The sequence below is a fragment of the Schistocerca americana genome, chromosome 7 (assembly GCF_021461395.2).
Source record: "Schistocerca americana isolate TAMUIC-IGC-003095 chromosome 7, iqSchAmer2.1, whole genome shotgun sequence".
Classification (NCBI taxonomy): domain Eukaryota; kingdom Metazoa; phylum Arthropoda; class Insecta; order Orthoptera; family Acrididae; genus Schistocerca; species Schistocerca americana.
In genome coordinates this window covers 527,030,190-527,057,371 of record NC_060125.1, presented here as the reverse complement: position 1 = coordinate 527,057,371, position 27,182 = coordinate 527,030,190, and the positions used below count along the sequence as shown (strand labels likewise).

At 41.6% G+C, this 27,182-nt stretch overlaps 1 protein-coding gene across 2 annotated transcripts in view; it reads right to left on the bottom strand.

Moving 5' to 3' along the window:
* LOC124621968 overlaps positions 1-27,182 on the bottom strand; it is a 168,504-nt gene that overhangs the window by 37,262 nt on the left and 104,060 nt on the right. For both annotated transcript variants that reach the window (XM_047147501.1, XM_047147502.1), the window contains exon 8: positions 16,490-16,581. In XM_047147501.1, the coding sequence (XP_047003457.1) occupies positions 16,490-16,581 (92 nt within the window). The remainder of the gene's footprint in view (positions 1-16,489; positions 16,582-27,182) is intronic.

Genomic DNA, 27,182 nt, shown 5'->3' with positions numbered 1-27,182 from the left:
AATGATTAAACAGAACAAACACCCTTCTGATTTTTTTTGTTGAAATGTATGACAATAGGAATTTTTTGAGACAAAATTTAAATTGGTAAAACTTGTGATTTTGACGAAAAAATTCTTAAGTTTGTAAAAAAAATAAATTGAAAATGACTTTAATTACACATTTGCACATATTAATGTGCACAGTTGCAGCATTTTTATAGTTTAGTGATATAGTTGGTCCTTTTATCTTTCTAATGACACCAAATTAAATAAAATTGATTTAAAAATAAGGGAGTTATAGTAGTTAAACCTATCTTTTGTACTGACACCAGATGGAGAAAATGCTAGACATTTCAAAATGACCCCCTCACTACAGTTTTGATCTAAAAAAAATCTGAAAAAAATTATTTTATCACTTTCTATTTATGTACTTTCTTACACCAAATTTTCACAAATATCTATGACATGATGGCAATGAGATTTCTTTATTTTGGGTGATTTTAAATGAAATAAGCCTTCTGGGATGAGTCAGTTAACATATTACTTCCTCTCCTGTATGTCTTGTGAAATGACCACAGTGAGAAGATTAGAGAAATTGGTGCTAGTATGGAGACTCATTATTTCTATGCACCATTTGTGAATTGAACACGGAAGAGGGAAAAGGAACTGGTACCAGAGAAATTTTTGAGCATACGCCACAAGATAGCTCAGGGAGTATAGGTGTAGATATAGACTACTGGGTTCTTGTTCTAATTTACTAATCTTTTAGCCTATGGGTGTAACATGACTTAACTTTAAATTATAGTATTTAACAACACTAAATGATCTTCAGTGTATACATGTCTAACATACACTGATGGAAAAAATATATATATCACAACACCAAGGTGGAGCTGTGTGACAGATGAAAGTTGGTAGGCACAGTTCTACACCTGAAAGATGCTGTCTGTTCAAATTTTACTCCAATCACATAACAGTGGCACTAGTAGTGCCACTGTGATGAAGCAAATAAATGCTGTAATGGTGATGACATTAGTTGTCTTCGAGATTGGACATGGTGAGTTAACGCAGTCAAGAATGCATTTAAGATGACAAAGACGCCATCACCAAACCTCACTGAGTAAAGAAAGTCATGTAATATGGCTACAAGAAGCTGGATGTTCCTCCAATGGTTACAAGATGATATTTGTCTTGGTTTCAGTCGTCTAGCGGAAGTATGATTCCACAATGCAGTTTTGTCAGCTGCAGAAATGACCTGGTTCAATGTGTTTGCCTCATTTTTGGGGCTTCAAATACCACTTCTTCGAATGTGGTTTCTTCTTAAAGTTTACATAAAAAATAGTAACATAATTCATTTTTTCCTCTTCACTAGCAAATTATTTATAACGACGATCTGCACATTGTTCTACCGTCAACACACACCAAGAGTTCACTGCCGATTGACTACAGTCAAAGACGACTCCAGCGTCAAATCAGTCTCTCTGATATTCTTCGTCACATTTACTAATAGTAATCAATATGCTTTCACTCTCAAAAATGTAAGTAAATTAGCATATAATAAGGCAAATTAAAAAAAAAAAAAAAAAAAATTCTGACAAAAATATAAGAAAACATTACCAACTTCCCACATTAAATTTGGTATCGACAAATCCGGTAGAAAGTAACACATCTCCCAGATCCATTACACTGGGTGCCAGTGAGAGCCATGTGTTGGTTAGGAGGCGGCCAGATGAGGGCCTTCAACCACCTGTGTGTGCCATATACACTAGACCTACATCTGGAGTCATGGTCTGGGAGGCAATTTCGTATGACAGCAGAAGCACTCTCATGGCTATCCTATGCACCCTGACTGGAAATTCTTATGTCAATCTGGTGATATGAAATACTGTGCTGTCATTCATGAACAACATCCCTGAAGAGTTATATTCCAGGTGGTGTTTTCCAACTGGATAATGCTCACCCTCATACTGCTGCTGTAACAACATCCTCTACAGTGTCAACATGTTGCCTTGGCCTGCTCAATAACCAGAACTGTCTCCAATCGAGCACATATGGGACACCACTTGACAACTCTAGCATCATCCACAAACAGAATTAACCATCCCTATATTGACCAACCATTGCAGTTACATCAGTTATTAATGCAGCAGCACTTCACATTTGCAAAGGCTTATTTCCCCTTACATTTAACCTGTGATCTTGCAATGTTAAGCAATTAAATATTTTAACAAGACAAATGTATTCCAGTAGTTTCATTACTCTACGTGAACTATTTATTGGTGTTTGGTTTTTTCTATTAGTGCATTAATGATACAATAATTTCTAGGAGGAACAACAATCAAAATTGAAGAAAGGCACCCTGCAGTTGCAAACAGATGGTGGTTGGTGTATGTCAATATGTGAAATTAGGAAACACACAGTTGAGAAACAAATGAAGTTGCTTGTGATAGAGGAGAGGCTACTGCACCTGATGGGATACTTTGAGATTCCATGTGAGGCAGAATGGGCTCTTCACCTAGCAAGAGTCTACAAATTTGGTGAAAATCAGTGTGCCCTGCTTGTTCATGAAAAAGTTGTTAATAGTCAAGATCGCATTGATGGCATATTTCTGGACCTCTGGAAATTCTTCCTTGCAGTTGTGCACCACTGCCAAGCCAATTACGTCAAACAGAATATGGACTTGCATGTTATCTGGGAAGAAAAGTATAATTCAATTGATGATTTGCTGGGTGGGTGGGGGGTTGTTCTCCATGGGGAAATGTCAGAAATGAGAGACATGTACAACGTAGCACCGAAGGAACATTGCTGTCCACACTATACAAAGTGACCAGATATCGCCTACTGCTGTCTGAAGCTGTATGCAGATTATGCAGTCTTTTACTGGCAGGTGTTGACATTAAATGACTAGATTATCAGTAGTTGCTGTAATGACTAGAGTGATTTTATTTGTCTATCACTTTTATGGGGATATTACATACATATGGTATTACAATTTCAGAACAAGACAGGCAATTTTAAAGTAGATAATGTTAACACATGTAAACAGAAAAAGAATGGGATATTACTTGATTAATCTATCAACAGCTAGTCACTGCTGCCAGCTATATGTAAGTACCAGTTAATAACAAATTACAGAAGAACGATCACCTTGGGGAAGATAGACACCAAGTGAAAGAATGCGTCCAACATTCAATTTGCATAATGCGCACAAAAGTAAAATGAAACAAATTCAGATTTAGGCAGAGAGGTACATCTACATCTACATCCATACTCCGCAAGCCACCTGACTGTGTGTGGCGGAGGGCACCTTGAGTACCTCTATCGGTTCTCCCTTCTATTCCAGTCTCGTATTGTTCGTGGAAAGAAGGATTGTTGGTATGCCTGTGGGCTCTAATTTCTCTGATTTTATCCTCATGGTCTCTTCGTGAGATATACGTAGGAGAGAGCAATATACTGCTTGACTCCTTGGTGAAGGTATGTTCTCGAAACTTCAACAAAAGCCTGTACCGAGGTACTGAGTGTGTCTCCTGCAGAGTCTTCCACTGGAGTTGATCTATCATCTCCGTAATGCTTTCATGATTACTAAATGATCCTGTAACGAAGCGCGCTGCTCTCCGTTGGATCTCCTCTATCAACCCCATCTGGCACGGATCCCACACTGCTGAGCAGTATTCAAGCAGTGGGCGAACAAGCGTACTGTAACCTACTTCCTTTGTTTTCGGATTGCATTTCCTTAGGACTCTTCCAATGAATCTCAGTCTGGCATCTGCTTTACCGACGATCAACTTTATATGATCATTCCATTTTAAATCACTCCTAATGCGTACTCCCAGATAATTTATGGAATGAACTGCTTCCAGTTGCTGACCTGCTATATTGTAGCTGAATGATAAGGGATCTTTCTTTCTATGTATTCGCAGCACATTACACTTGTCTACATTGAGATTCAACTGCCATTCCCTGCACCATGCGTCAATTCGCTGCAGATCTTCCAGCATTTCAGTACAATTTTCCATTGTTACAACCTCTCGATATACCACAGCATCATCCGCAAAAAGCCTCAATGAACTTCCGATGTCATCCACAAGGTCATTCATGTATATTGTGAATAGCAACGGTCCTAAAACACTCCCCTGCGACACTCCTGAAATCACTCTTACTTCAGAAGACTTCTCTTCATTGAGAATGACATTCTGTGTTCTGTTGTCTAGGAACTCTTCAATCCAACAGTAAACAGTAAACTTTGATTCAACAGTAAGTTGAGTGATAGGGGCCATACACCAGCCAATCATAGCTGTTTCTTCAGCTCCAAGTGATCCCTTTGTCACCTGTTCTGCACGCATGAGCACCTCACAAGGTAATGACTGGGGTTGGGGTGGAAGGAGGGGTAAGTGAGACAGCCTGTGTGGATGGGAGGGGAGGGGAAAGTGCCAAATACAGATACTTTCACATGGTCCATTGCACCACTATAAAAATATTTTAATGTAAATAAAGCAAAAGAACATTCCCTGCTGCAATTAGTACTTTGGTAACAATGTTAATTTCTGCAGAAAAATACTCGAAAGTACTCCACAGATTCACAATCTTTACCAAGTGATCAAAAGAAACTTTTTGGTCAAAAACCAATTCTTTCGCATCGTATAGTCTCATACGGCAATGACCTTGCCACAGTGGATACACCGGTTCCCGTGATATCACCGAAGTTAAGTGCTGTCTGGCGTGGTTGGCACTTGAATGGGTGACCATCCAGGCCGCCATGCGCTGTTGCCATTTTTCGGGGTGCACTAAGCCTCGTGATGCCAACTAAGGAGCTACTAGACTGAATAGTAGCAGCTTTGGTCAAGAATACCATCATAACAACTGGGAGAGTGGTGTGCTGACCCTCCTATCCGCATCCTCCACTGAGGATGACACGGTGGTCGGATGGTCCTGATGGGCCACTTGTGGCCTGAAGACGGAGTGCTTTTAGTCTCATACCTTAGCTTGACAAAGTGGTTTGGCAATGAATTGGCTATCTTTCCTTGATCACAGTTGTTACAACATTAAGAAACTACGAAACTTTTGCACAAGTTCACCTTGTAAGATGTGGTCGCTTGATACTTTACTTTAAGTACACTTCAGACCACATATTACTGTGTATGAAATGTAGTCATCGAACCAAAATTGTTTTTAAGGCTAAAGAAGAGATATCTCTCACTACAATATGGAGTAAATATACATAGTTACATACATATATATGGAGTAAATATACATAGCTGTGAATGGTGATGTGCCACTCAGCATTACAATCATATCTATCCTCAAATGTTATGCCAAATTCATTTGCGTGTTTTGTGTTTCTGTTTCTTATGCAATTTATTAGAAGTCACAGCCTCAGTCTAAGTTTGCATTCCAGCCCAATACAAACCAACTTAGGAAGAAATTTGCATATTAGCATCAGGGTCAGAATATCGAATGTACGTCTACATTTTTCTCTCCTCTTTTAAATGATTTGTTATTTTTATATAAGGAAACTATTCTCTCATAGACACTAATGGCTCTCCTTTTAGTTAGCACTAGAACTGCCCGAGGAACATTTGTAGCCCATAGCAAAAGTTTAACCCCTCTGCCTGTTTTATGGGATGGATGAGAGTTCAAGGTTTAATGCTTCTTAGCCTAGTTCATTTTGAAATAAAAGTCAACACTGTCAGTTGCTTAACTTTTGGGCAAAAATAATAAGTAGTACCTAAAATTGCTGATGCGCATTTTTGTCCCGTTTAATAAACTAAGCCCTGCCAATTGCTACACACTGTTGCAGCCTGTACTGTGCCTGCTGCTGCAGTGCAGTTGTGAAACTAAGGGAATGGTCCAATCCAACATGTCGAAACTTACCCTGAAATTTTTCAGACAGGAAAGATACATCGAAAGAATTGCACAGTCAAAATTTTAGCTGCTAAGGCGCTCTGAAAGGTTTTTTTTTTTTTAAAAAAGCAAAAACACTGAAAACTGGCATCTTTGTAGCACACCACGCAGCTACAGCTACAGAATTGTACATAGTTGCCGTAGCTGTAGTAGACGGTGCACGCACAACACGGTAGGCACATACCCTTGATTGATGTCTAATTTGTAAAGTGAATTCCAGTTCCATTGATAGATTCCCAGACAGCTATTCGCAGTTACTTTTCACTTGAATTTGCAACTCATTTAATATCCATAATAATTAGTAGTTGTCTTTGCAGTACTGCCAAGAGTGAACAATAGAGGTAAAATTGAATTAACTTTTTTTTCGTTCTCTCTTCGTACACGCTTGCTAACAGCATCTGTCTTTGTGCAGGTTTCATAGTTGCACAGTAATGTGGTATCCAATTAATGTTTTTTACTTAGCAAATTAAAATATGAAGAACGTGGCATGTATTCAGAATCGACTACTTCTCATGAAGACCTACATACCGGTTACTTGTTACCGGTAGTTAATTTCTTGAACATCCATTTGAATGATGTCAGCATTTTGTTAGAAATTGTGGGAACATGAGAAGAAAGAGGAAATAACTGATGATTTCATGTATTGTGGTTTGAATGATGATTGGTGTGTATTGAAGTAAAACTACAATACCTTCCTAGCCATAAGAAAATAAGGACAGCCATAGCTTTGTGACAAAGAAAGGGCTATAAGCTTTAGTTAAATGAAGGAGGCAGAAAATGCTTCAAATTAACCTGTGTGCAATGTCGATTTTGTTTCGTATAATCTGAATCTGAACTGTGTTATAATCTGAATCTGAACTGTGTAAGTGGAAAAAATATTTACACACAATACGAAATCTGCTCCAAAATAAAACTTGCAAAAGTGTGAAAGAATAACTATTTCGAAGATTTAGAACTTCTTGTGGGAGTCAATGCACAATTACTGAGGGAAATCTACAAAACAAGACCTTCTGAAACGCAAGTGAGATGAACATTACCGAGGTTCTAGTCTTCTTCAACATGGATTCGGAAAATTATAAGGAAAAGAAAGCTGCAAAACTGCAAAGCTTACTTCAAGAAAACATGTAGAGGAGATGAGAGTAATAGTAGTACTATAGACAAATTCCTTGCTTTTTGCTATCCCTTAAAATGCTTTGTATAAACCCGGTCAGTCAGGATTCATGGAAGAACTGTGTGCAAACCGCCGACAGGGGAGGGGGGAAGGAGTTGCTCATGCAGTCAATGAATGCTATGACACATTCATATACAACAATGGCAGTAGTAAGTATCAGCAGATTACTGTTACCGCAGCTTTATACCTGTCTTCAGAAACCTCAAGGCAAATTACGGCCAAAATTTAAAAAGAGGATTGTTTGGTTGCAAAGATCCTGTAATCGATGTAGCAAACTCTGGAAAAAGGGAGAAAACGATTTTCCATATTACATCTGAAATGTCCTATCACAGCTGCAGAAATTTACTTATTGCCTTTTCTGGCCTGTTGGCCTGCACATACGACACCTCTCCCTTTACAAGGATGCCAACAAGACTTAATATAATTCAGATTCAGCCTGGAATGAATAGTGTGGTTCATACCCTTAATAAAAAAATGTTTTGACAATGTGAAGCATTTTTCAGAAAATTTTTGCACAACATAATTTCCGATAGCTCTTTGTCATTTAAGTTTTATGAGCACATCAATACTGTTAAACTTCAGTCATTTGTGCACTGTCTGTTTGCATCATCAAACTAAAGCTAAGATCCGCCCGAACAGGCCTCAAAGACCCAACAGTACCGACATGATCATCTTTTATGAATGTATGCCTGATACACAGCACCATACGCAACTAACAGCCATGGCCATTTCTTTCTCCATTCTAGTTCTGTCTAAATAAGACTAGCGATTCCTGTGAAGCACCTAAATGCATTAATTTTTTTTATCGGGTATGCCTTATGCAAGGAAACTGTTTTCATCATCCAATAACTGCTTCACACTTGTGATTACCACAGGGTATAAATATGAAAATGTTTCTTGTTAGTAAAATATACATCGTTCAAAAATTATCATATAAGTTGCAGGAGTAGTTATAAAATATTTCAAGTCAACCAATTAAAATCCTGCTTAATGGAAGTAGTCTGAAATGAAACATCATACACTGCCTTGATTCTGTTTCCTCTGGTAGTCTATTGTGTAAAAATTACATTTGCAACAATGTAGACTTCAATATGAACTGCAACTTATTCAAAATATTAATGATTTGAGACGTTTCAGGTATGGTTCAGGTGCTTAAAATTCATGGGTATGCACTTTGAACTTTGTGCTGTGTGGTGTTAAGTTGTCTTGTCACGGCTCGCTCTGCTTATTTGCCAATCCGCGTGCTAGTCAAGAAAAACTGTACGAACCACTATTGTAGCAGACCTTTGGGCAGCAAGACTGACTGACTACAACTTTTTTTTTTGGTAAATACTTGCAGTATGCTGTATCAGCAAAAGATTTACAGTGCTGGTTGGTTGGTTTGTGGGTTTGAGGGGGAGGAGGAGGAGGAGATTAGTGTTTAACGTCCCGTCGACAACGAGGTCATGAGAGACGGAGCGCAAGCTCGGGTGAGGGAAGGATGGAGAAGGAAATCGGCCGTGCCCTTTCAAAGGAACCATCCCGGCATTTGCCTGAAGTGATTTAGGGAAATCACGGAAAACCTAGATCAGGATGGCCGGAGACGGGATTGAACCGTCGTCCTCCCGAATGCGAGTCCAGTGTGCTACCACTGCGCCACCTCGCTCGGTGGTTTGTGGGTTTAAGGGACCAGACAGCAATGGTCATCGGACCCTTGTTCCAAAACTTAAAAAAACACCAACACAGAGTAAAAAACGGATAATGGAGACAACAGAAAACACAGACAAGAAAAACTCAAAGAACAGACAAAAACAAAACAAATTAAAATCACATGGAGTGTGGCGGTGGTTGGCCGACCATAGAATAAAAAAGGAGAAAAGCCAACCACCGAGAACACATTAAAAACTCAGTTTAAAACCGTAGGCCAAAGGCCAGAATCAACACAAAACAATAAAATAAAACAAACACTCATATTAAATGATAAAAAACCCCTGCCCGAATAAAACGTAAAACTAAGCCAGCCATAGCAGGGTCATCAGTTAAAAGGGCAGGGAGCATGTCAGGCAGTGTGAACATCTGCCTGAGCACAGCTAAACGGGGACACTCCAATAAAATGTGGACCACAGATAAAACAGAGCCGCAGCGACATAGAGGTGGGTCCTCACGGCGCAATAAGTGGCCGTGGGTCATCCGCGGTGCCCAATGCGCAGTCGGCAGAGGATGACAGACTCCTTGCGAGAGACGCGCGAGGAGGAGTGCCACACAGTCGTCGTCTCCTTGACGGCACGGAGTTTGTTAGGGGTGGTCAGACCGCACCATTCAGTGTCCCAAAGCGAGCTAACTTTGTGGCGTAAGACTGCCTTCAAATCAGTCTCCGGAAGGCCAATGTCTAGAGTGGATTCACTGGTGGCCTGTTTGGCCAGGCGGTCAACACGTTCATTGCCCACGCCAACTTAGAGCGACGAGGGGTCCATTTCGTCCAGCGCATCCATCGGGGTTTGAGGGATTACCAAGTTGCCACCGGTGCCTTCATCTTGGCCTTCGAGGGTGACACGTTACCTGAGAAGGTCAAGGTGATGGTATACTGTTGTGATGTCAAGCCCTATATCCCTCCCCCGATGCGGTGCTTCAAGTGTTGGGAGTTCGGCCATATGTCTTCTCGCTGTGCTTCCAGCCTCATATGTCGCGATTGTGGTCAACCATCCCATCCTGATACTCCATGTGCCCCGCCTCCCATCTATGTCAACTGCGGCGAGCACCATCCCCCTTGCTCGCCGGACTGTAAGATTCTCCAGAAGGAGCGAAAAATAATGGAATACAAGATCCTGGATAGGCTGACCTACACTGAGGCTAAGCGTAAGTTTGAATGACTGCATCCAGTACGAATGACGTCCACTTATGCCGCCACTGTCGCTCCTGTTACAGTTCCTATAGCTGCACCACACAACGTTAGCTCTCAGAGCCAGAGAACCACACCTGCCCCCTTGATGGTGGGGGGTACACTCCCTGTTGCCTGGAAGAGCCGTAACAGGGTAGATCGGTCGGCGCCCCAGCGGGTGCGGCTCAAGCATGTCAGAGCATTTAGATGCCGCCAATACGCCTGTTTAAGCTGCCGAATATGAGGCAGCCAAGTCAGCCGGGCATCAAAAACTACACCCAAAAACCTGTGGGTCTCCACCACAGCAAGGAGTTCGTTGGCAAGATAAAGCCGCGGCTCAGGATGGACTGTTCGGCGCCGGCAGAAATGCATAACGCGGGTCTTGGCAGCCGAAAACTGAAAACCATGCCCTACAGCCCAAGACTGTGCCTTGCGGATAGCGCCCTGTAGCTGATGTTCAACAGCTGCAATGCCAGTAGAGCTGTAGTAAAGGCAGAAGTCGTCAGCATACAGGGAAGCGGAGACAGTGCATCTCTTTCGGAGTATTCTTCCACACGAAAAATTTCAGGGTAGGTTTCGACATGAAGGATTGCACCATTCCCTTTTAAGTGCAGTGTCCTTGACATAATACAAATTTATATAAAAAGAATAAACAGACACCATGAAGAACTGCAGCATGGCGCATCAATGCAATCTCACAGGTTGACAATTGTTATCTTTGACAAATAATACTGAAGAAATTAAATCAATTAAGTCTGATGGAGAATATGTAGACAGTATCCAACTTATTCTGATTATGATGCAAAACAAAGTACAGCATGGGGTTCAGATGAAATAGAGAGCAACAATGATGATTCTAATGAATCTCCACATGTACATTGTAGTGGAAAAGACAACAATAAATAAAATATTTCTGGCATCACATATTTGTGTTTTCCCATTTTTCATTCCAACTATGTTCATCTGATGAAAAACACAAATTTTACCACCTCATCCAAAGGTCATCCAAGTTGTCACGATATTAGAAAAGGTAGCAGAGGCAGTTCTGCTACAATGGTTCACTATAGTGTTGCCAGAGTTACTACAGTTAACATTTCACAAGATGATAATGAACAGTACAGGTGGAAGCAACTCTCATTTAAATGAGACAATTGAGCCATGCATTACTAAAAGGTGGTATAATACAAGAAAAAATGCTCTCTCAGTAATTTGGGTGTCAGTTCAGAGTTTGAAGCTCCTGATGGAACAACGTTAGTTGTATTTGGGAGAGGGGCCCAAACAGCGAGCTCACTGGTTCCATCAGATTAGGGAAGTATGGGGAAGGAAGTCAGCCATGCCCTTTCAAAGGAACCATCCCAGTATTTGACTGAAGCAATTTAGAGAAATCACACAAAAGCTAGATCAGGATGGTGGGACGTGGGTTTGAACAGTCACCTTCCCAAATACGAGTCCAGTGTGCTAACCACTGTGCCACCTCGCTTGATGATGGAACGCAGTGGGAAGTAGTTTCTACTGATAAAGGAACTTCCAGAAGGTGTGGACACAAGAACGTTCTTCAGGAAAATAGTGGTCCTCCCCATATGTGAAAAGGTGGGAATCTTGGTATATTTAGAGAGAGACTGCTCAACCATTCCAAAATTTCTCCACTGAGTGTGCGTGTCCTCAACCCCAGCAGTCCTACCTTCAACATGATTCCTAAGGCATATGCATCCAACCACCTGGGATGCTCCCTTGGGGCTGGTTACTGTGCTCCCAAAGAGAGCATCTCTCCTCTTGTGGGCTAGCTCCTTCAGCTTATCACCTGTAATGAACCCTTCTATATAAAAATCTCCACTACCTCCACTGACTCTCCACAGTTACTATCTACATTAATGTCCCCAATGCCCATGTCTCTACTGCTTTTGGTCACTCCCTTTCCCAATGTCCGATTGACTCCAAACCTACAACCCTCTCCTGGTCATAACGACCAATATATCTTCACTCACTATTGCTTCTCATTTGAATCCATCACCCACAAACACATCTGTGGTGTACAGCAATGGGTACCCACATGCCACTATCCTAGGCTAGCCTATTCATGGACCACTGAGAGGAATTCTTCCTAACAACCCATAATTCCAATGCCTCACCCGGTTCTCATTGATGGCATCTTGATGATCTAGAGACAGGCTGAAGGCACACTATCAATCACATTTCTCCAGAACCTGCTCAACACCTTATACCCCATTCGCTTCACCCAGTCCTCCAAAGCCCACTAAGCTACCTTCTTCATGCCTATCTCCACCTCACAGATGGTTACATCAGTACTTCCATTGATGTCAGACAAACCAACCAACAACAATACCTCCACTTCAACAGCTGCCACCAATTCTACACTAAAAAGTCCCGTCCACACAACTTAGCTACCCACAGTAGTTGCACTGGTAGTGACTAGCAGTCATTCACCAAAAATGCTGAGGGTCTTACTGAGGCCTTCACAGACTGAAATTACCCTCCTGAACCTTGTCTAGAAACAGATCTACCTAGTCTTATCTCCAAAGACACCTACCACCCTTACATATTCACTGTCAGGCCACAAAGGAGTATTCCTCTTGTGACTAAGTACTACCTTGGACTGTAGCAAATGAATTACATTCTCCATCAGTGTTTCGACTACCTCTCATTGTGCCCTGAAATGGGAAATATAATTCTCCCCCTCCCCCACAGTGATATTCTGACACCCTCTCAATCTGTCCTTTTCCACTCCTGCTTCCAACCCCTTGCCTCAAGGTCCATATCTGTGCAATAGAACCAGGCACGTGTTCCACACATCCTCCCACTATCACCTACTCTAGTCCTTTCAAAGTCGTCTCCTATACCATCACAGGCAGGGTCACCTGTGAAAGCAACCACGTGATCTACCAACTTAGCTGCAAACACTAAGCTGCATTCTATGTGGACATGACAACTAACACTGCTTGTTCACCCAACAGCCACTGCCAAACTGTGAACTGTCATCAAGAGACAGCTGGAACACCCAGTTGCTTAGCATGTTGCCCAACATGGTGTGTTTCACTTTAAAAGCTGCTTTACAGCCTGTGCCATCTGGATTGTTCCTACCAACACCAGCTTTTCTGAATTACACTTATGGGAACTCTCCCTGCAACACATCATTTGTTCCTGCAACCCTCCTGGCCTCAATCTTCACTGGTCTCTGTCCTCCATCTGCTCATCCCCAATCCCTGCTCCAACAACAACATGGTAGGTGCCCTCTACCCTGTTGATGCACCTGTAGGGGTTGGACAAAAATATGGAAACACTGCAGAAACACTTGAACATAAATGCAGATGTTAGCTAAGCCTGCAAGTTATGCTGTTGTATTTGTCTAAGAACAGCACCTGTACAATGTCCTCAGTATGCTGAAGAAGCCAGTTATGGTCAGAACAATTTTCTGTGTAGTCGTGAGTGCATTATGTCAGAGGTAAGTGAATTCCACATGGTGGGTGCTTCCATAACCAAAGGAGCTGAACTGTTTGGCATTTCAAGAGACACCATACCAAAGATCTACACCATATACATGAAAGGTGAAACTTGTCAGCCACTAAGTCGCAATATGGAGGAAAGTGTGTGCTGAGTGATCATGACAGATGGTCAATGAAGGGAACTGTGATGAACAGTAAGTGAACAACAGCTGCAAAAGTCACTGCACAACTGAATGTCACACTCGCGAACCCTGCCAGCACCATAATACCACTAGGGAAGCTCCTTATGTAGGGAACTGCACGGGGAGCATGAATTCCAAAATCACAAATGCCGTAGTAAAAAAACATGATGTCAAAGCCATAAAACCTGAACCACGGAGCAATGGAAGAAAGTCATTTGGTCAGATGAGTCTTGGCGCAAAATGTTTCCAAATTCTGACTGAGTTTGCATCCCAGGAGTGAAATATGGCTGGGGCTCCCTGATGATACCGGCAGCCGTATCATGGTATTCCGTGGACCACAAGGTCACCTTGTTAGATCACATTACTGCCAAAGATGGTGTGACCTTTTTGGTTGATGAGGTCCATCTCATGGTACAATGTCTTTTCCTAAATGGTGATGATGTGTTCCATGGCACCTGTTTACACAGCTCGCATAATCCATAACTGATTTTGTGAGAATGAGGATGGGGACAAGGATGAGGATGGGGATGAGTTATCGCATCTCTCCTGGCTATCTTAGTCATCAGAAAATGGTTCAAATGCCTCTGAGCAATATGGGACTTAACATCTGAGGTCATCAGTCCCCTAGAACTTAGAACTACTTACACCTAATTAACCTAAGGACATCACACACATCCATGCCCGAGGCAGGATTCGAACCCGCAACCGTAGCGGTCGTGCGGTTCCAGACTGAAGTGCCTAGAACTGCTCGGCCACACTGGCCAGCCTAGTCATCAGATCTCAATATTATTGAGCCTCTATGGTCGACTTTGTAGAGAAAGGTGTGTGACTGCTATTCACCCAGTATCATTAGTATCTGAACTTGCCACTATTTTGCAGGAAAAATTGAGTAAGATTCATTTGGAAACCATACAGGACTCTTCTTTATCCATTCCCAACAATTGGAACCGTTCTGAATGCCAGTGGTTTTCATACACTGTATTAAGCATGGTATTGTGTTGTGTTTATATTTTGGCCCACCTCCTGTGCATAGCCCTTCCCACTTCTCTATTCCTCTCCCCATCCCTGATAATGGTCACGGGTGTGTGCGCACGCACGCACGCACACGCACGCGTTTAGTTGACCTAATGTATTTTTAATGTGTGTGTGTGTGTGTGTGTGTGTGTGTGTGTGTGTGTGTGTGTGTGTGTGTGTGAGAGAGAGAGAGAGAGAGAGAGAGAGAGAGAGAGAGAGAGAGAGAGAGAGAGAGAGATATCTGTAATTTTACTCTATAATGTGTAATACAGCAATATTTACTGCAAAACCATTCGAAAAAAAGAAGAAAATGTCCTAAGGACGAGGGTGAATTCGGGCTGCACACTGGAGTTTCATCTCCGGTTCCTTATAAACAAACCCGAAGCGGCCTGAAACTGTACTGCACTCTGATAGCAGATCTAAGCCTCATATTAAAAACATTTTCCAGTTTTTTTTTTTTTTTGAGAAGTAATTGTTATTTTGCAACATGTGTGGCTAAACACTTTTATTGTTGCTGTTACTCGCCTTTACATTTGCGATTATGGCTGTCATATGCATTGCTAACCCTACGGACATCTGCATTATGCACCAGATTCTCTTAAAACCAAATGACTGATTTTCTGTCGGCATGAACTTAGTTTGGAAGTTGTATCACCTAGCTTATACAGTTGCTGTATTCAATAATTTTCTCACAAATCAGCTACCATCACTTCTTCATACCAACAAATCATACATCACACGTAAAAACACTGTATGATCATGACGTAATGTAAAAGTACACACACACACACACACACACACACACACACACACACACACACACAAAATGTATTACGTGATGATGTGTACAATATGATGTTTAGTTGACCTAATGTATTTTTAATACTCTCAATTTCTGTAAAGAAATGAATTAAAATCACGCAGTTGGGTAGCAGCGATGTTGAAAGCAGTAGTATAGAATGAGGTGAATGTGTGAGAAGGAAAGTGCTGGGTGCATAATACAGAGACCATGTCGGAAAAAGAAACTTATCTTTTGGAGCTACTGCCAAGAAAATTATTTTGAGTTTGTTTATAGCAATGACAAAAACAAGATACTACTAACATTCCCCGATGTCATGGGAAACTAAATAAAATTTAAAAAAATACTAAATAGATTTTTGAATATAATAGAGGGAAACATTCCACGTGGGAAAAATATATCTAAAAACAAAGACGATGTGACTTACCAAACGAAAGTGCTGGCAGGTCGATAGACACACAAACGAACACAAACATACACACAAAATTCAGCTTTCGCAACCAACGGTTTCTTCATCAGGAAAGAGGGAAGGAGAGGGAAAGACGAAAGGATGTGGGTTTTAAGGGAGATGGTAAGGAGTCATTCCAATCCCGGGAGCGGAAAGACTTACCTTAGGGGGAAAAAAGGACAAGTATACACTCGCGCGCGCTCAGGTCTACTAGTCATGTGACCCATCCATATCCACTTTATTTACTCTACATGTCTCAAATTGAGACAATTAATTAAATTTGAAACTGTGTTGTTTTAATTACTGCATATTTGATATTCATATACTTCCTTAACAATTTGCATCTTCATCAACCCTTTTATGAATATTTGTAGCTCTGAATCCGAGATTATTGCCACTTATGGAATGTATCTCATTTGAGTCACTTTGTCATATTTCATGTATATTCATGATTGTCATGATGTATTACACAAGCACAAAAATCACAATTTCGTAACTTGCTTGAACAGTGCATTTCTTAAAATTCTGCAAGACCAAATAATATCAGTTTCCTAATTTCACTACTACTACTACTACTACTACTACTACTACAACTACTACAAAACATCAATTAAAATAGCTAATTACATCAAACAGAAATTCCATAATGGCTGCAGATGATGTTCCAGTATACTCACAGTTGGTCTTTGTATGGCGTGATGCTGAGCTGATGGAACACTTGTCGATACTCTACTCTGCAAAGCAACTGGATGCTGATATGTGACATTGTCTAAAGCAAACAGAAAATAGAAAATATGACAACATATATGTACTCTTTGTTGAAATTTATAATAAGTCTTAATTCAACAACAGTTCCAATGACCATGTCTTATTAATGAGATTAATACACTGATGCAACAAAGAAACTGGTATAGGCATGCTTATTTAAATACAGAGAGATGTAAACAGGCAGAATACGGCACTGAGGTCCACAACGCCTATATAAGACAAAAAGTGTCTGGCGCTGTTTTTAGGTTGGTTACTGCTACTACAGTGGCAGGTTATCGAGATTTAAGTGAATTTGAATGTGGTGTTATAGATGGTGCATGAGCTATGGGACACAGCATCTCTGAGGTAGTGATGAAGTGGGGATTTTCCATCATTTCATGAGCGTACTATGGATGTCAGGAATCTGGTAAAACATTAAATCTCCATCACTGTGGCTGTAAAAAAATTCCTGCAAGAATGGGACCAACAATGACTGAAGAGAATCGTTCCATGTGACAGAAGTGCAACTCTTCCACAAATTGCTGCAGATTTCAATGCTAGGCCATCAACAAAAGTCAATGTCAGTATGTGAAACAGTCAATGAAACAACACAGATATGGGCTTTCGGAGCCGAAGCCCCAGTTCTGTACCCCTGATGACTGCATGGCACAAGGCTTTATGCCTTGCCTGGGCCTGTCAACACCGACATTGGACTGTTGATGACTGGAAACATGTTGCCAGGTTGGATGAGTCTCGTTTCAAATTGTAAAGAGTGGATGGACATGTACAGGTGTACAGACAACCTCATGAAACCATAGACCCTGCATGCCTAGATACGAATTTGACAGGCGACATGTACTTAAGCATCCTGTCTGATCGATCACCTGCATCCATTCATGTCCATTTCGCATTCTGATGGACTGAGCCAATTCCAGCAGAACAATATGACATCCCACACATCCAGAATTGCTAAAGAGTGGCTCCAGGAACACTCTTCCGAGTATAAACACTTCCGCTGGCCACCAAACACCCCAGACTTTAACATTATTGAGCATACCCGGGATGCTCTGCAACATGCTTTTCAGAAGAGATCTCCACCCCCCTTACTCTTATGGATTTATTGACAGCCCTGCAGGATTCATGGTGTCAGTTCCCTCCAGCATTACTTCAGACATTAGTTGAGTCCATGCCATGTCGTGTTGTGGCACTTCTGCGTGCTCGTGGGGGCCCTACACGATATTAGGCAGGTGTACCAGTTTCTTTGGCTCTTCAGTGTATTTTCAACTGGCAACATAATTCCAACATAGGCTTGTTAACATTTGAATCACTTGTGTTAAAAAATTGTTACAAAAACAAATGTGTGAGGCTTATGAGCATTATATATCATCTACATGAAACTATGGGCATATTTTCCAGCAGACATCTGGATGTATGAGAAGAAGCGCAGGAAAACATAAGCAAACTGTGAAATGTCCATACAGTTAGAAAGCCCTGCAGGATACTGTGGGAAGCACCAACTTTAACTTGGAAAGCAGAGTGCAATAAGAACCAGACAAAAATTGGAATGGGGCCCGGAGACACCACTCGTGTAAGGTAATGAGGATGTGATGATGCCATGTGGTATCATAAGCCTTTCACATATCTAAGAGGATAGTGATAAGGTGTCAGTGGGCAAAAACTGTCCACGTAACAGACTCTAGGCAGAAACAAACTCAGTGGTAGAACAGTCTTTGCGAAAACCACCCTAAGCTGGAGTCAGATGGCCTGGAAACTCAAGGTACCAACATACATTCAATTAAGTTGCAGAGCAGATTAGTGAGACTAATTGGGTGATAGCTGTCCATCTCAAAAGACACTTACACGGTTTCAGTACCAAGTTGATCACAGTTTCTCGCCACTGAGATGGGAAATCATCCTCCCTCCAGATATACGGTCGTGGCTAGGACACGATACTGGCAGTCCACTGATGGGTGCATGGGCTTGGATGCTGTCTAGCCATGGAGTGATGTCAGGGCTTGGGCAATGAGGAATTCCCACTCATTGAACGGAATATGACTTCTGGTGGCTTGTAGAGTAAGGCAAGTGAATTTGCTCCACGTACTGTTTGAGGACACAAAATGCAGGCTGGTAATCCTCAAATGCATAGGCTCAAACATAACATAGAGCAAAATGTTGGGCACAGCATGTAGGTCAGTGTAGGCAACACCATTCACCATTCATGGAGATAACAGGTACACCTATGGAGGAATAGCGTCCACAGAAGCACTGAATCTTTCCCCTAACCTCAGGAGGAGGGGTATGTGGTCCAATGGCAGTGACATACTGTTCCCAGCATTTTTGTTTCTGTCATTTTATTAGAAGGTGGGCCCAGGCACGGAGCTATTTAAAAGCAATAAGGTACTCTATCAATGTATGTTGCTTATGGTGTTGGAGAGTCCACCTGCGATCTCTGATCGCCACATTAATTTTGGAGGTCAACCAAGGCACTGCCTTCTGACGAGCGTATCCTGAGGGACAGAGGACCACGAAGTTAGGGATAGCAGGAAGTCCCCTGTGGATACAGAGGAGGAACATGCAGAGTCCTATGACTTAGGGGCCACCAGAGTCTTCTCCTTGGAGAACTACTACTTGTCTTTCTCCTTGGATGTTTGTCTGTGAGGGCTTGTCTCCCTTAGTTTCAGCGACAGAGGAGGAATGACAAGTCCTACGACCAGCAGCCTGTGACCCCTTCAGCTAATGGCTGATATCCAGTTTTAGAGATCAGCAGTACCTGATATGAGAGCACCCCAAGGAAGCACTTCCTGGTGAAAGGTGCCAAATGTAGGTGATGCTTCTCTGACTGGGGGCCAGAGATCGACATTCCCATGGAGTAGGTAGTCAGCACTTCCAAACTGGGTGTGGGGGAAGCAGTAGGAGAAGGGCCCTAAACCGCCAGAGGAGGGGATGCAATCAACACAAAATGCACAAAGGGTAAGGATACTGTTGCTGGAGAGGATCATGTCGTCTTAGCTGTAACCTACACGATAATCACATGCACAGGATGCAAACAATTATATCACTGCTTGGGCTCTTGATATGTCAGGCACTCAAGAGTCTTGGATTTTCTTTCCTTCTTGGCAGATGGTACAGTCCAATGAGCTGGGGGAATGATACTCTCTGCACCTAACACAGAAGGGGAGCAGCACAAGGAATATTTTTGGCCAATTGACATCCACAGTCCCTGCAGATAGGGACTGTGTTACAATGCAAGACACGTTTTAATATCATGCATTTGAAGCACCACATGGGTTGGGGGTACATACAGTTTCACACCACACTGATACACTATCCACTTGACCTTTTTGGCCAATGAGTCACCTCCAAAGGCCAAGATGAAGACCCTACAATCAACCCAGTTGTCCTTGGATCCCACTGGACATGGACAAAATGCACACCCTATCACTCTAAATTGGTATGTAACTTGTCATCGGTCGGAAAAGAAGATCGTGGCGGAATATGAAACCTTCTATTATATGAAGACTCTCATGGGTGGATGATAATTACAGGAAAGTCATCCAGCTTGTCACAGGTAAGTAGCACCTGTGGCTGAGTAGGGGATGCTGTTTTAATAGGAATGGAAGTTCTTTTCATTTTCAAAATTATGTTACTTCCTCAAATCTGTCTTAAAGGTGTTCAACAAAGAACAATGGCTTTGGGCCGAAAAGGAACTCCTATCGATCCTAGAACAAGCTCTTTTTGTCCAATGTTCCCCCCACGGTAGAGTCAAGGAAGGGAAGATTTATGGGGTCATATCTCTCTGCATTGTAAGAATTTTTTCCTTCACAAACAACTGCTGGGCAGTGTGGCCAACATTTGAAGAATGATTAATCCACTTCATGTGGGAGTCATCCACCATGGTACCACCCATTCTGCATAGGGCTTTCTCTGCAGGTGGGCACCACCCAAACTCAGCAATGGCTGCTTGGGCATTGCTCAGTTCCCTGGAGTCTCCGTGCCCCAGGCATGAAGGGCACATACCCTTGGCATATGTTGGGAGTTTGCAGCTTAGGCACTAACAGTGTGATCCCTGTGTGGTCAGGGGACTACCACTGTGCACGTACTGTATGTGCACATACTGTGTGTCCACTCACCCCCTACCTACCACAACGGAATGGCTATCATGTTGGATTTTGGGCATATTACCATTGGCAGATAGGCAGGGTGCAGAGAGAGAAATGCACAATGGTGCAATATAAACTGCATTGGGTGACCTCCCTACACAATCTGCACTTCAGCAAATGTGGAAGAGGAATAGTATGTCAAAACCAAACAATGCCAACCAAGTATTTTAGGATGAAAGGATTTGTGAAGGAACAGAAGAGAAAAAAAATGAATGTTCAAATTCATAAACCAAATCCAAGTGTGGTCGGCATCAAGAAGACCATCCAATGGAAAGGGAGAGGGGGAGACAGAACAGTGGAAGGACGGGCTTTCAGCATGGAAAGGGAAGTAGCACTTCAAGGGCTGGGGGCCCATGTTGGTGAAGCACATACTCACTGAAGAGTTGTGAGCCCCAGATGGGTTTGTGTAATTTCTTCAGGGAAGACATGATTAATTTTGTTTGATATTGTCAGATTCTGCAATAGCAGAATTCACCATCTATCAGAAGCATCACTACCCACTCAGTGCAATACATTTAGATGATAATGCCCACTTATGTTACAATGCATTGGTCATACCAAGTTGGGATTTAACACTTTCCCTAAGGTTTTGAAATATTAAGAATAGTTTGCACTTTGATATTTTTAAATTGATGAGTATGTTTATTCATGTGTGACAACATATGTTCACAAGCTGTACCATCCGTGCAGCACTATGACAAATGCATAAGTGAGGATAGCGTTAGACCTACCAGTAATACAAGCTACACTTAAATATAAGTGGAGAGTTTTCAAGATATATCATCACAAACAATATCAGAAAAAACACAATATAATGAATGGCCTATGTGAGAAGATTACAGATTACTTTCTACCCAATACACAATTTATTCACTTACGGCTGAAGTTAGCATTACAGCAGGAAAAATACAGATGAAAATATAACAGTTATGCTGCTGTTTATAACAGTATTAAATATATAAAAATCTTGTAAATCTTTTACAGAATTTCAAGGAATTTAAAGCAACAAAATTTTGTAATGAACCCCACAAAAGAACTTATGCAGTGTCATGTAAACTGATAACGTGCACACACCGACTAATGTGAATGGACGTTTATTTATTAGACTTGCTACTGTACATAAATAGCCGTGTAACGACACTACCTGACCTTACTAGGGAAATCAAGCAGCTTGTGTAAACTGTTGACTCGTGTTGTGGCACTACTCAGATGGCACTCATCTGGATTGCTCTCTGATGGCACCAGGCCAAAATCTGGCATATGAGCCAGCTCAGAGCCAGTCCGAGGCAACTGTGATGTGACCTGTGAAGTGCCACTATTGTGGATTCTGTGTATTATATGAAGATTCTTCTCCTCCTCCTCATTTTTGTCGATACTGTAATTGCAAGTGGTGATATTTCTTTACAGCACTAACATTGTAGATTCCCCTTGTTTGTACTTGCCATTAACAAATGTCTTTTTTGATGCTGCTGCTGTTTTTCCTCAAGTGTGAATAAATACACAACACAGATGAGGTAGACAGTAGCATTTTCACCGCTGTGTCCTAATACACCACAATGCACATGATAGAGCACAAGTGCAAAATTAGTGTACAAAAAAAAAGTACAATCATACAATGAGGCAAAAGGAAGAAAGAAGGGAAGTGAAATAAGGGGGAAAATGTGAGCCACTACTGTAGACAAGATTTCCCCAAAACTGATATTGTGCTGCCTGCATGCGAAAGGACCACCCATTAGTCCAAATAGGCATGTAATAAGTAGGTAACAAAATTTAGTGTAATAAGCCCCTAAAGTCTAAGTGATGTTCACATTTTTTCTTATGAGCAGTATTTAGCCTCCTAGTAATGCTTGTGCCATTACATTACACAGGTACCATTTATGGCTTCTTGCGTGGGGTAGAACCACATCAAATATACAAGCAAATCAGATGCATACCACAATCTCATTGAATGAGCTACAAAGTGCCACTTCACGGCTTTAATGCTAGTTCTGAAAGGCTAACAATGCTTGTCACAGGTCAGTATGAGAACAGAGTAGCCAAGTAGCTGCTTACAACATGACGAAAATCTCCATACAAGTACTTTCGGAAAATCCTTCCTGACACTTAAATCTATACTTGATGTTAACAAATTTTTCTTCCCAGAAACACTTTCCTCGCCACTGCCAGTCTACATTTTATATCCTCTCTACTTCGACCATCATCAGTTATTTTTCTCTCCAAATAGAAAAACTCCTCTACTACTTTAAGTGTGGTTTCCTAATCTAATACCCTCAGCATCTTCTGATTAAATTTTACCACATGCCATTATTCTCATTTTGCTTTTGTTGATGTTCATCTTATATCCTCCTTTCAAGACACTGTCCATTCTGTTCAGCTGGTCTTCCAGATCCTTTGCTGTCTCTGACAGAATTACAATGCCATCGGCGAACCTCAAAGTTTTTATTTCTTCTCCATGGATTTTAATTCCTACTCCAAATGTTTCTTTTGTTTCCTTTACTGCTTGCGCAATATACAGATTGAATAACATCGAGGATAGGCTACAACTCTGTCTTGCTCCCTTCCCAACCACTGCTTCCCTTTCACGCCCCTCTACTCTTATAAATACCATCTGGTTTCTGTACAAATTGTAAATAGCCTTTTGCTTCCTGTATTTTAGCCCTGCCACCTTCAGAATTTGAAAGAGAGTATTCCAGTCAACATTGTCAAAAGCTTTCTCTAAGTCTACAAATGCTAGAAACGTATGTTTGGCTTTCCTTAATCTATTTTCTAATGCTTTTATTAAGTGATTTGAGTTGCTTCACTACTCCGAGGATATTTACTTCTATGTTACTCATGTTGGCAGCTGGTCTCGATTTGAATTCTGGAATATTAACTTCATCTTCTTTTGTGAAGGCATTTTGGAAGGCTGTGTTTAATAACTCTGCTTTGGCAGCACTGTCTTCGATAGTATCTCCACTGTTATTGTGCAGAGAAGGCATTGATTGTTTCTTGCCGCTAACATACTTCACATACGACCAGAATCTCTTTGGATTTTCTGCCAGGTTTTGAGACAAAGTTTCGTTGTGGAAACTGTTATAGGCACCTGGCATTGAACTCCGCACTAAACTTTGAGCTTTTGTAAAGGATCGCCAATCTTGGGGGTTTTGTGTCTGTTTAAATTTGGTATGTTTGTTTCGTTGTATCTGCAACAGTGTTATAAACCGTTTTGTGTACCAAGGAGGATCAGCTCCATTGTTGGTTAGTTTATTTGGAATAAATCTCTCAATTGCTGCCGATACTATTTCTATGAATTTAAGCCACATCTGGTCTACACTTATATTATTAATTTGGAATGAGTGGAGATTGTCTCTCAGGAAGGCATCAAGTGAATATTTATCTGCTTTTTTTGAATAGGTATATTTTTTGCTTATTTTTCAAGGATTTGGGAATTACAATATCCAATATCCCTACGACAACCTTGTGATCACTAATCCCTATATCGGTTTTGATGCTCATTATTAACTCAGGATTATTTGTTGCTAAGAGGTCATGTATGTTTTCACAACCGTTTACTATTCACGTGGCATCATGAACTAACTGCTCGAAATAATTTTCAGAGAATGCGTTTAGCACAATTTCGGATGATATTTTATGCGTATCTCCGGAATTAAACATGTATTTTCGCCAACATATCAAGGGTAAATTAAAGTCACCACCAACTATTATTGTATGAGTCGGGTACTTGTTTGAAATCAACCTCACGTTTTCTTTGAACCTTTCAGCAACTTTACTATATGAACTGGGAGGTTGGTAAAAGGATCCAATTATTATTTTACTCCGGTTGCCAACATTAATCTCTGCCCATAATAATTGACAGGAGGTATCTACTTCAATTTTGCGACAAGTTTTAAACTACTTCTGAAAGCAACAAACACGCCACCGCCAACGGTGCTTAGCCTATCTTTTCGGAACACAATTAGGTACTTAGCAAAAATTTCGGCTGAGCTTATATCCGGCTTTAGCCAGCTTTCAGTGCCTACAACGATTTGATCCGAAGACCCTCTAACCTAAAAAACTGCCCAGTCCACACCACACAGCCCCTGCTACCCATGTAGCTACCTCCTGCATATAGTGGACACCTGACCTATTCAGTGAAACCAGAAACCCAACCACCCTTTGGCGCAAGTCGAGGAATCCGCAACCTACACGGTCGCAGAACCATCTGAGCCTCTGATTCAGACCCTCCACTCTCTGTACCAGAGGTGCGCAATTGGTCCTGTCAACTTTGCTGCAAATGGTCAGCTCTGCTTTCATCTTGCAAGCAAGACTGGCAGCCTTTACCACTTCTGTTAGCCACTAGAAACCAGAGAGAATCTCTTCTGATCCAAAGTGACACACATCATTGGTACCGATGTGAGCAACCACTTGCAGTTGGCTGCACCCTGGGCTCTTCATGGCATCTGGGAGGACCCTTTCCACATCTGGAATAACTCCACCCGGTGTGCACACCAAGTGCACATTGGTTTTCTTACCTTTCTTGTTAGCCAAGTCCCTAAGGGGCCCCATAATGCGCCTATTGTTGGAGCTCCCAACTACCAATAATTCCACCCTCTGCAATTGCCCAGATCTTGCAGGCTGAGTAGTTTTCTCTGAAACAGGACAGGCAACATCATCCGGCTCAGCGACAGTGTCAGCCACAGACAGCACCTGGAACCATTGGACGCCCACTGCAGAGATATTGAGCAATGCTGTCTCTATAGTCCTCTAGAATTGTGGAAGTGTTGCCCGTGCAGGATTTTGTACACCAACTGACCTCTCCATTATGTCCCATAAATATTCAATGGGATTCATGTTGATTGTCCAGAATTGCGAACTATTGCAGCCAAGTGACATGATGCGTTGTCATCCATAAAAATTTCATTGTTGTTTGGGAACCCGGAGTCCATGAATGGCTACAAATGGTTTTTAAGTAGCCGAACATAACTATTTCCAGTCAATGATCAGTTCAGTTAGACCACGGTATTCAGTCCATTCCATATAAAAACAGCTAACGCCATTATGGAACCGCCACTGACATCAGCTTGCACAGTGCCTTGCTATGCAAACTGGGTCCATGGCTTCATGGGGTCCATGCAACACACTAGCTCAACCATCAGCTATTACCAACTGAAATCAGGACTCATCTGACGAGCCACAGTTTTTCAGTCATATAGGGTCCAACCAATGTGGTCACAAGCCCAGCAGAGGCACTGCAGGCAATGTCGTTCTGTTAGTAAAGGCTTTCACATCAGTCATCTGCTGCTGTAGCTTATTGAGGCCATATTCTACCACACTGTCCTAATCGATATGTTCCTCATAGTCCCACATTGATTTCTGTGGTTATTTGATGCAGTATTGCTTGTATGTTGGCACTGACAACTCTGTGCAAAGGCCACTGCTCTTGGTCATTAAATTAAGGCCATCAGCCACTCCGTTGTCTATAGTGAGAGGTACTGCCTGAAATTTGGTATTCTCGGCACTCTCTTGACACCACGGACCTCGGAAATTTAATTCTGTAATGACTTCCAAAACCGAATGTCTCATACATCTAGCTCCAACTACCATTCTGCATTGACAGTCATAATTCCTGTTGTGCACCCTTAATTACATTTCACAGGAATCACTCGAGTGCAAATGACGACTTCGCCAATACACTGCCCTTTCATATCTTTTATACATGATAATACCACCAGCTGTAAATGTGCATTATCACTGTCCCATGAGTTGTCACCTCAGTGTAGCCTACAAGTATATAACATTTCATCTTGCAGCCATGGCGTATTATATCCAAGACTACCACATCCCCTAACTACACTGTTGTTTAGAAGATTTTTCATATCTTTTCTTGTTTCATTTCAATTGATGAAATTTCTTCTTTCACACTTGAGACACTGCTTTAGGTCAAATGTGTTGTGACTGAACAGCACCTTTTTCTGTAATCCTTTTAACACCCTATTCATTTCCTATGTATGCTGAACTTTTCAACATGAATATATTTAAAGAACTCCCCTGAGGAACACCATACAAATTTAGCCAGAGACTAATGAGTTACTTACTTGCAATAAAAGAATATGTATCAGCACATTTTAATTATAGTTTATCAGCCTATCACTTCACTGCTAGACTTGCTTGTATAGCTTAACACACAGTGCACTAACATTCAACACAGGGAACTGGGGCAGACCTGGACTGAATCTGCGTAGCAGATTAATGATACTTGGGTTGGAACTAGGCAGCCTGGGTATTGCTTTACTGTAAGTGAAACATTAGGATCACATCCAACAGCTTCAGTAATAAACAGAACGTAACAAAAAGTAGTAGACAAACTTTCAGGATATATTCCTCAAAAATGGAAAAAGAAAATATGTTGCATGGACGAAAGTCCAGAAATGTTTTATTTCTTTGTTAGGACTCGCTTCTAGAACCCTTAATAGTGAATTAATCA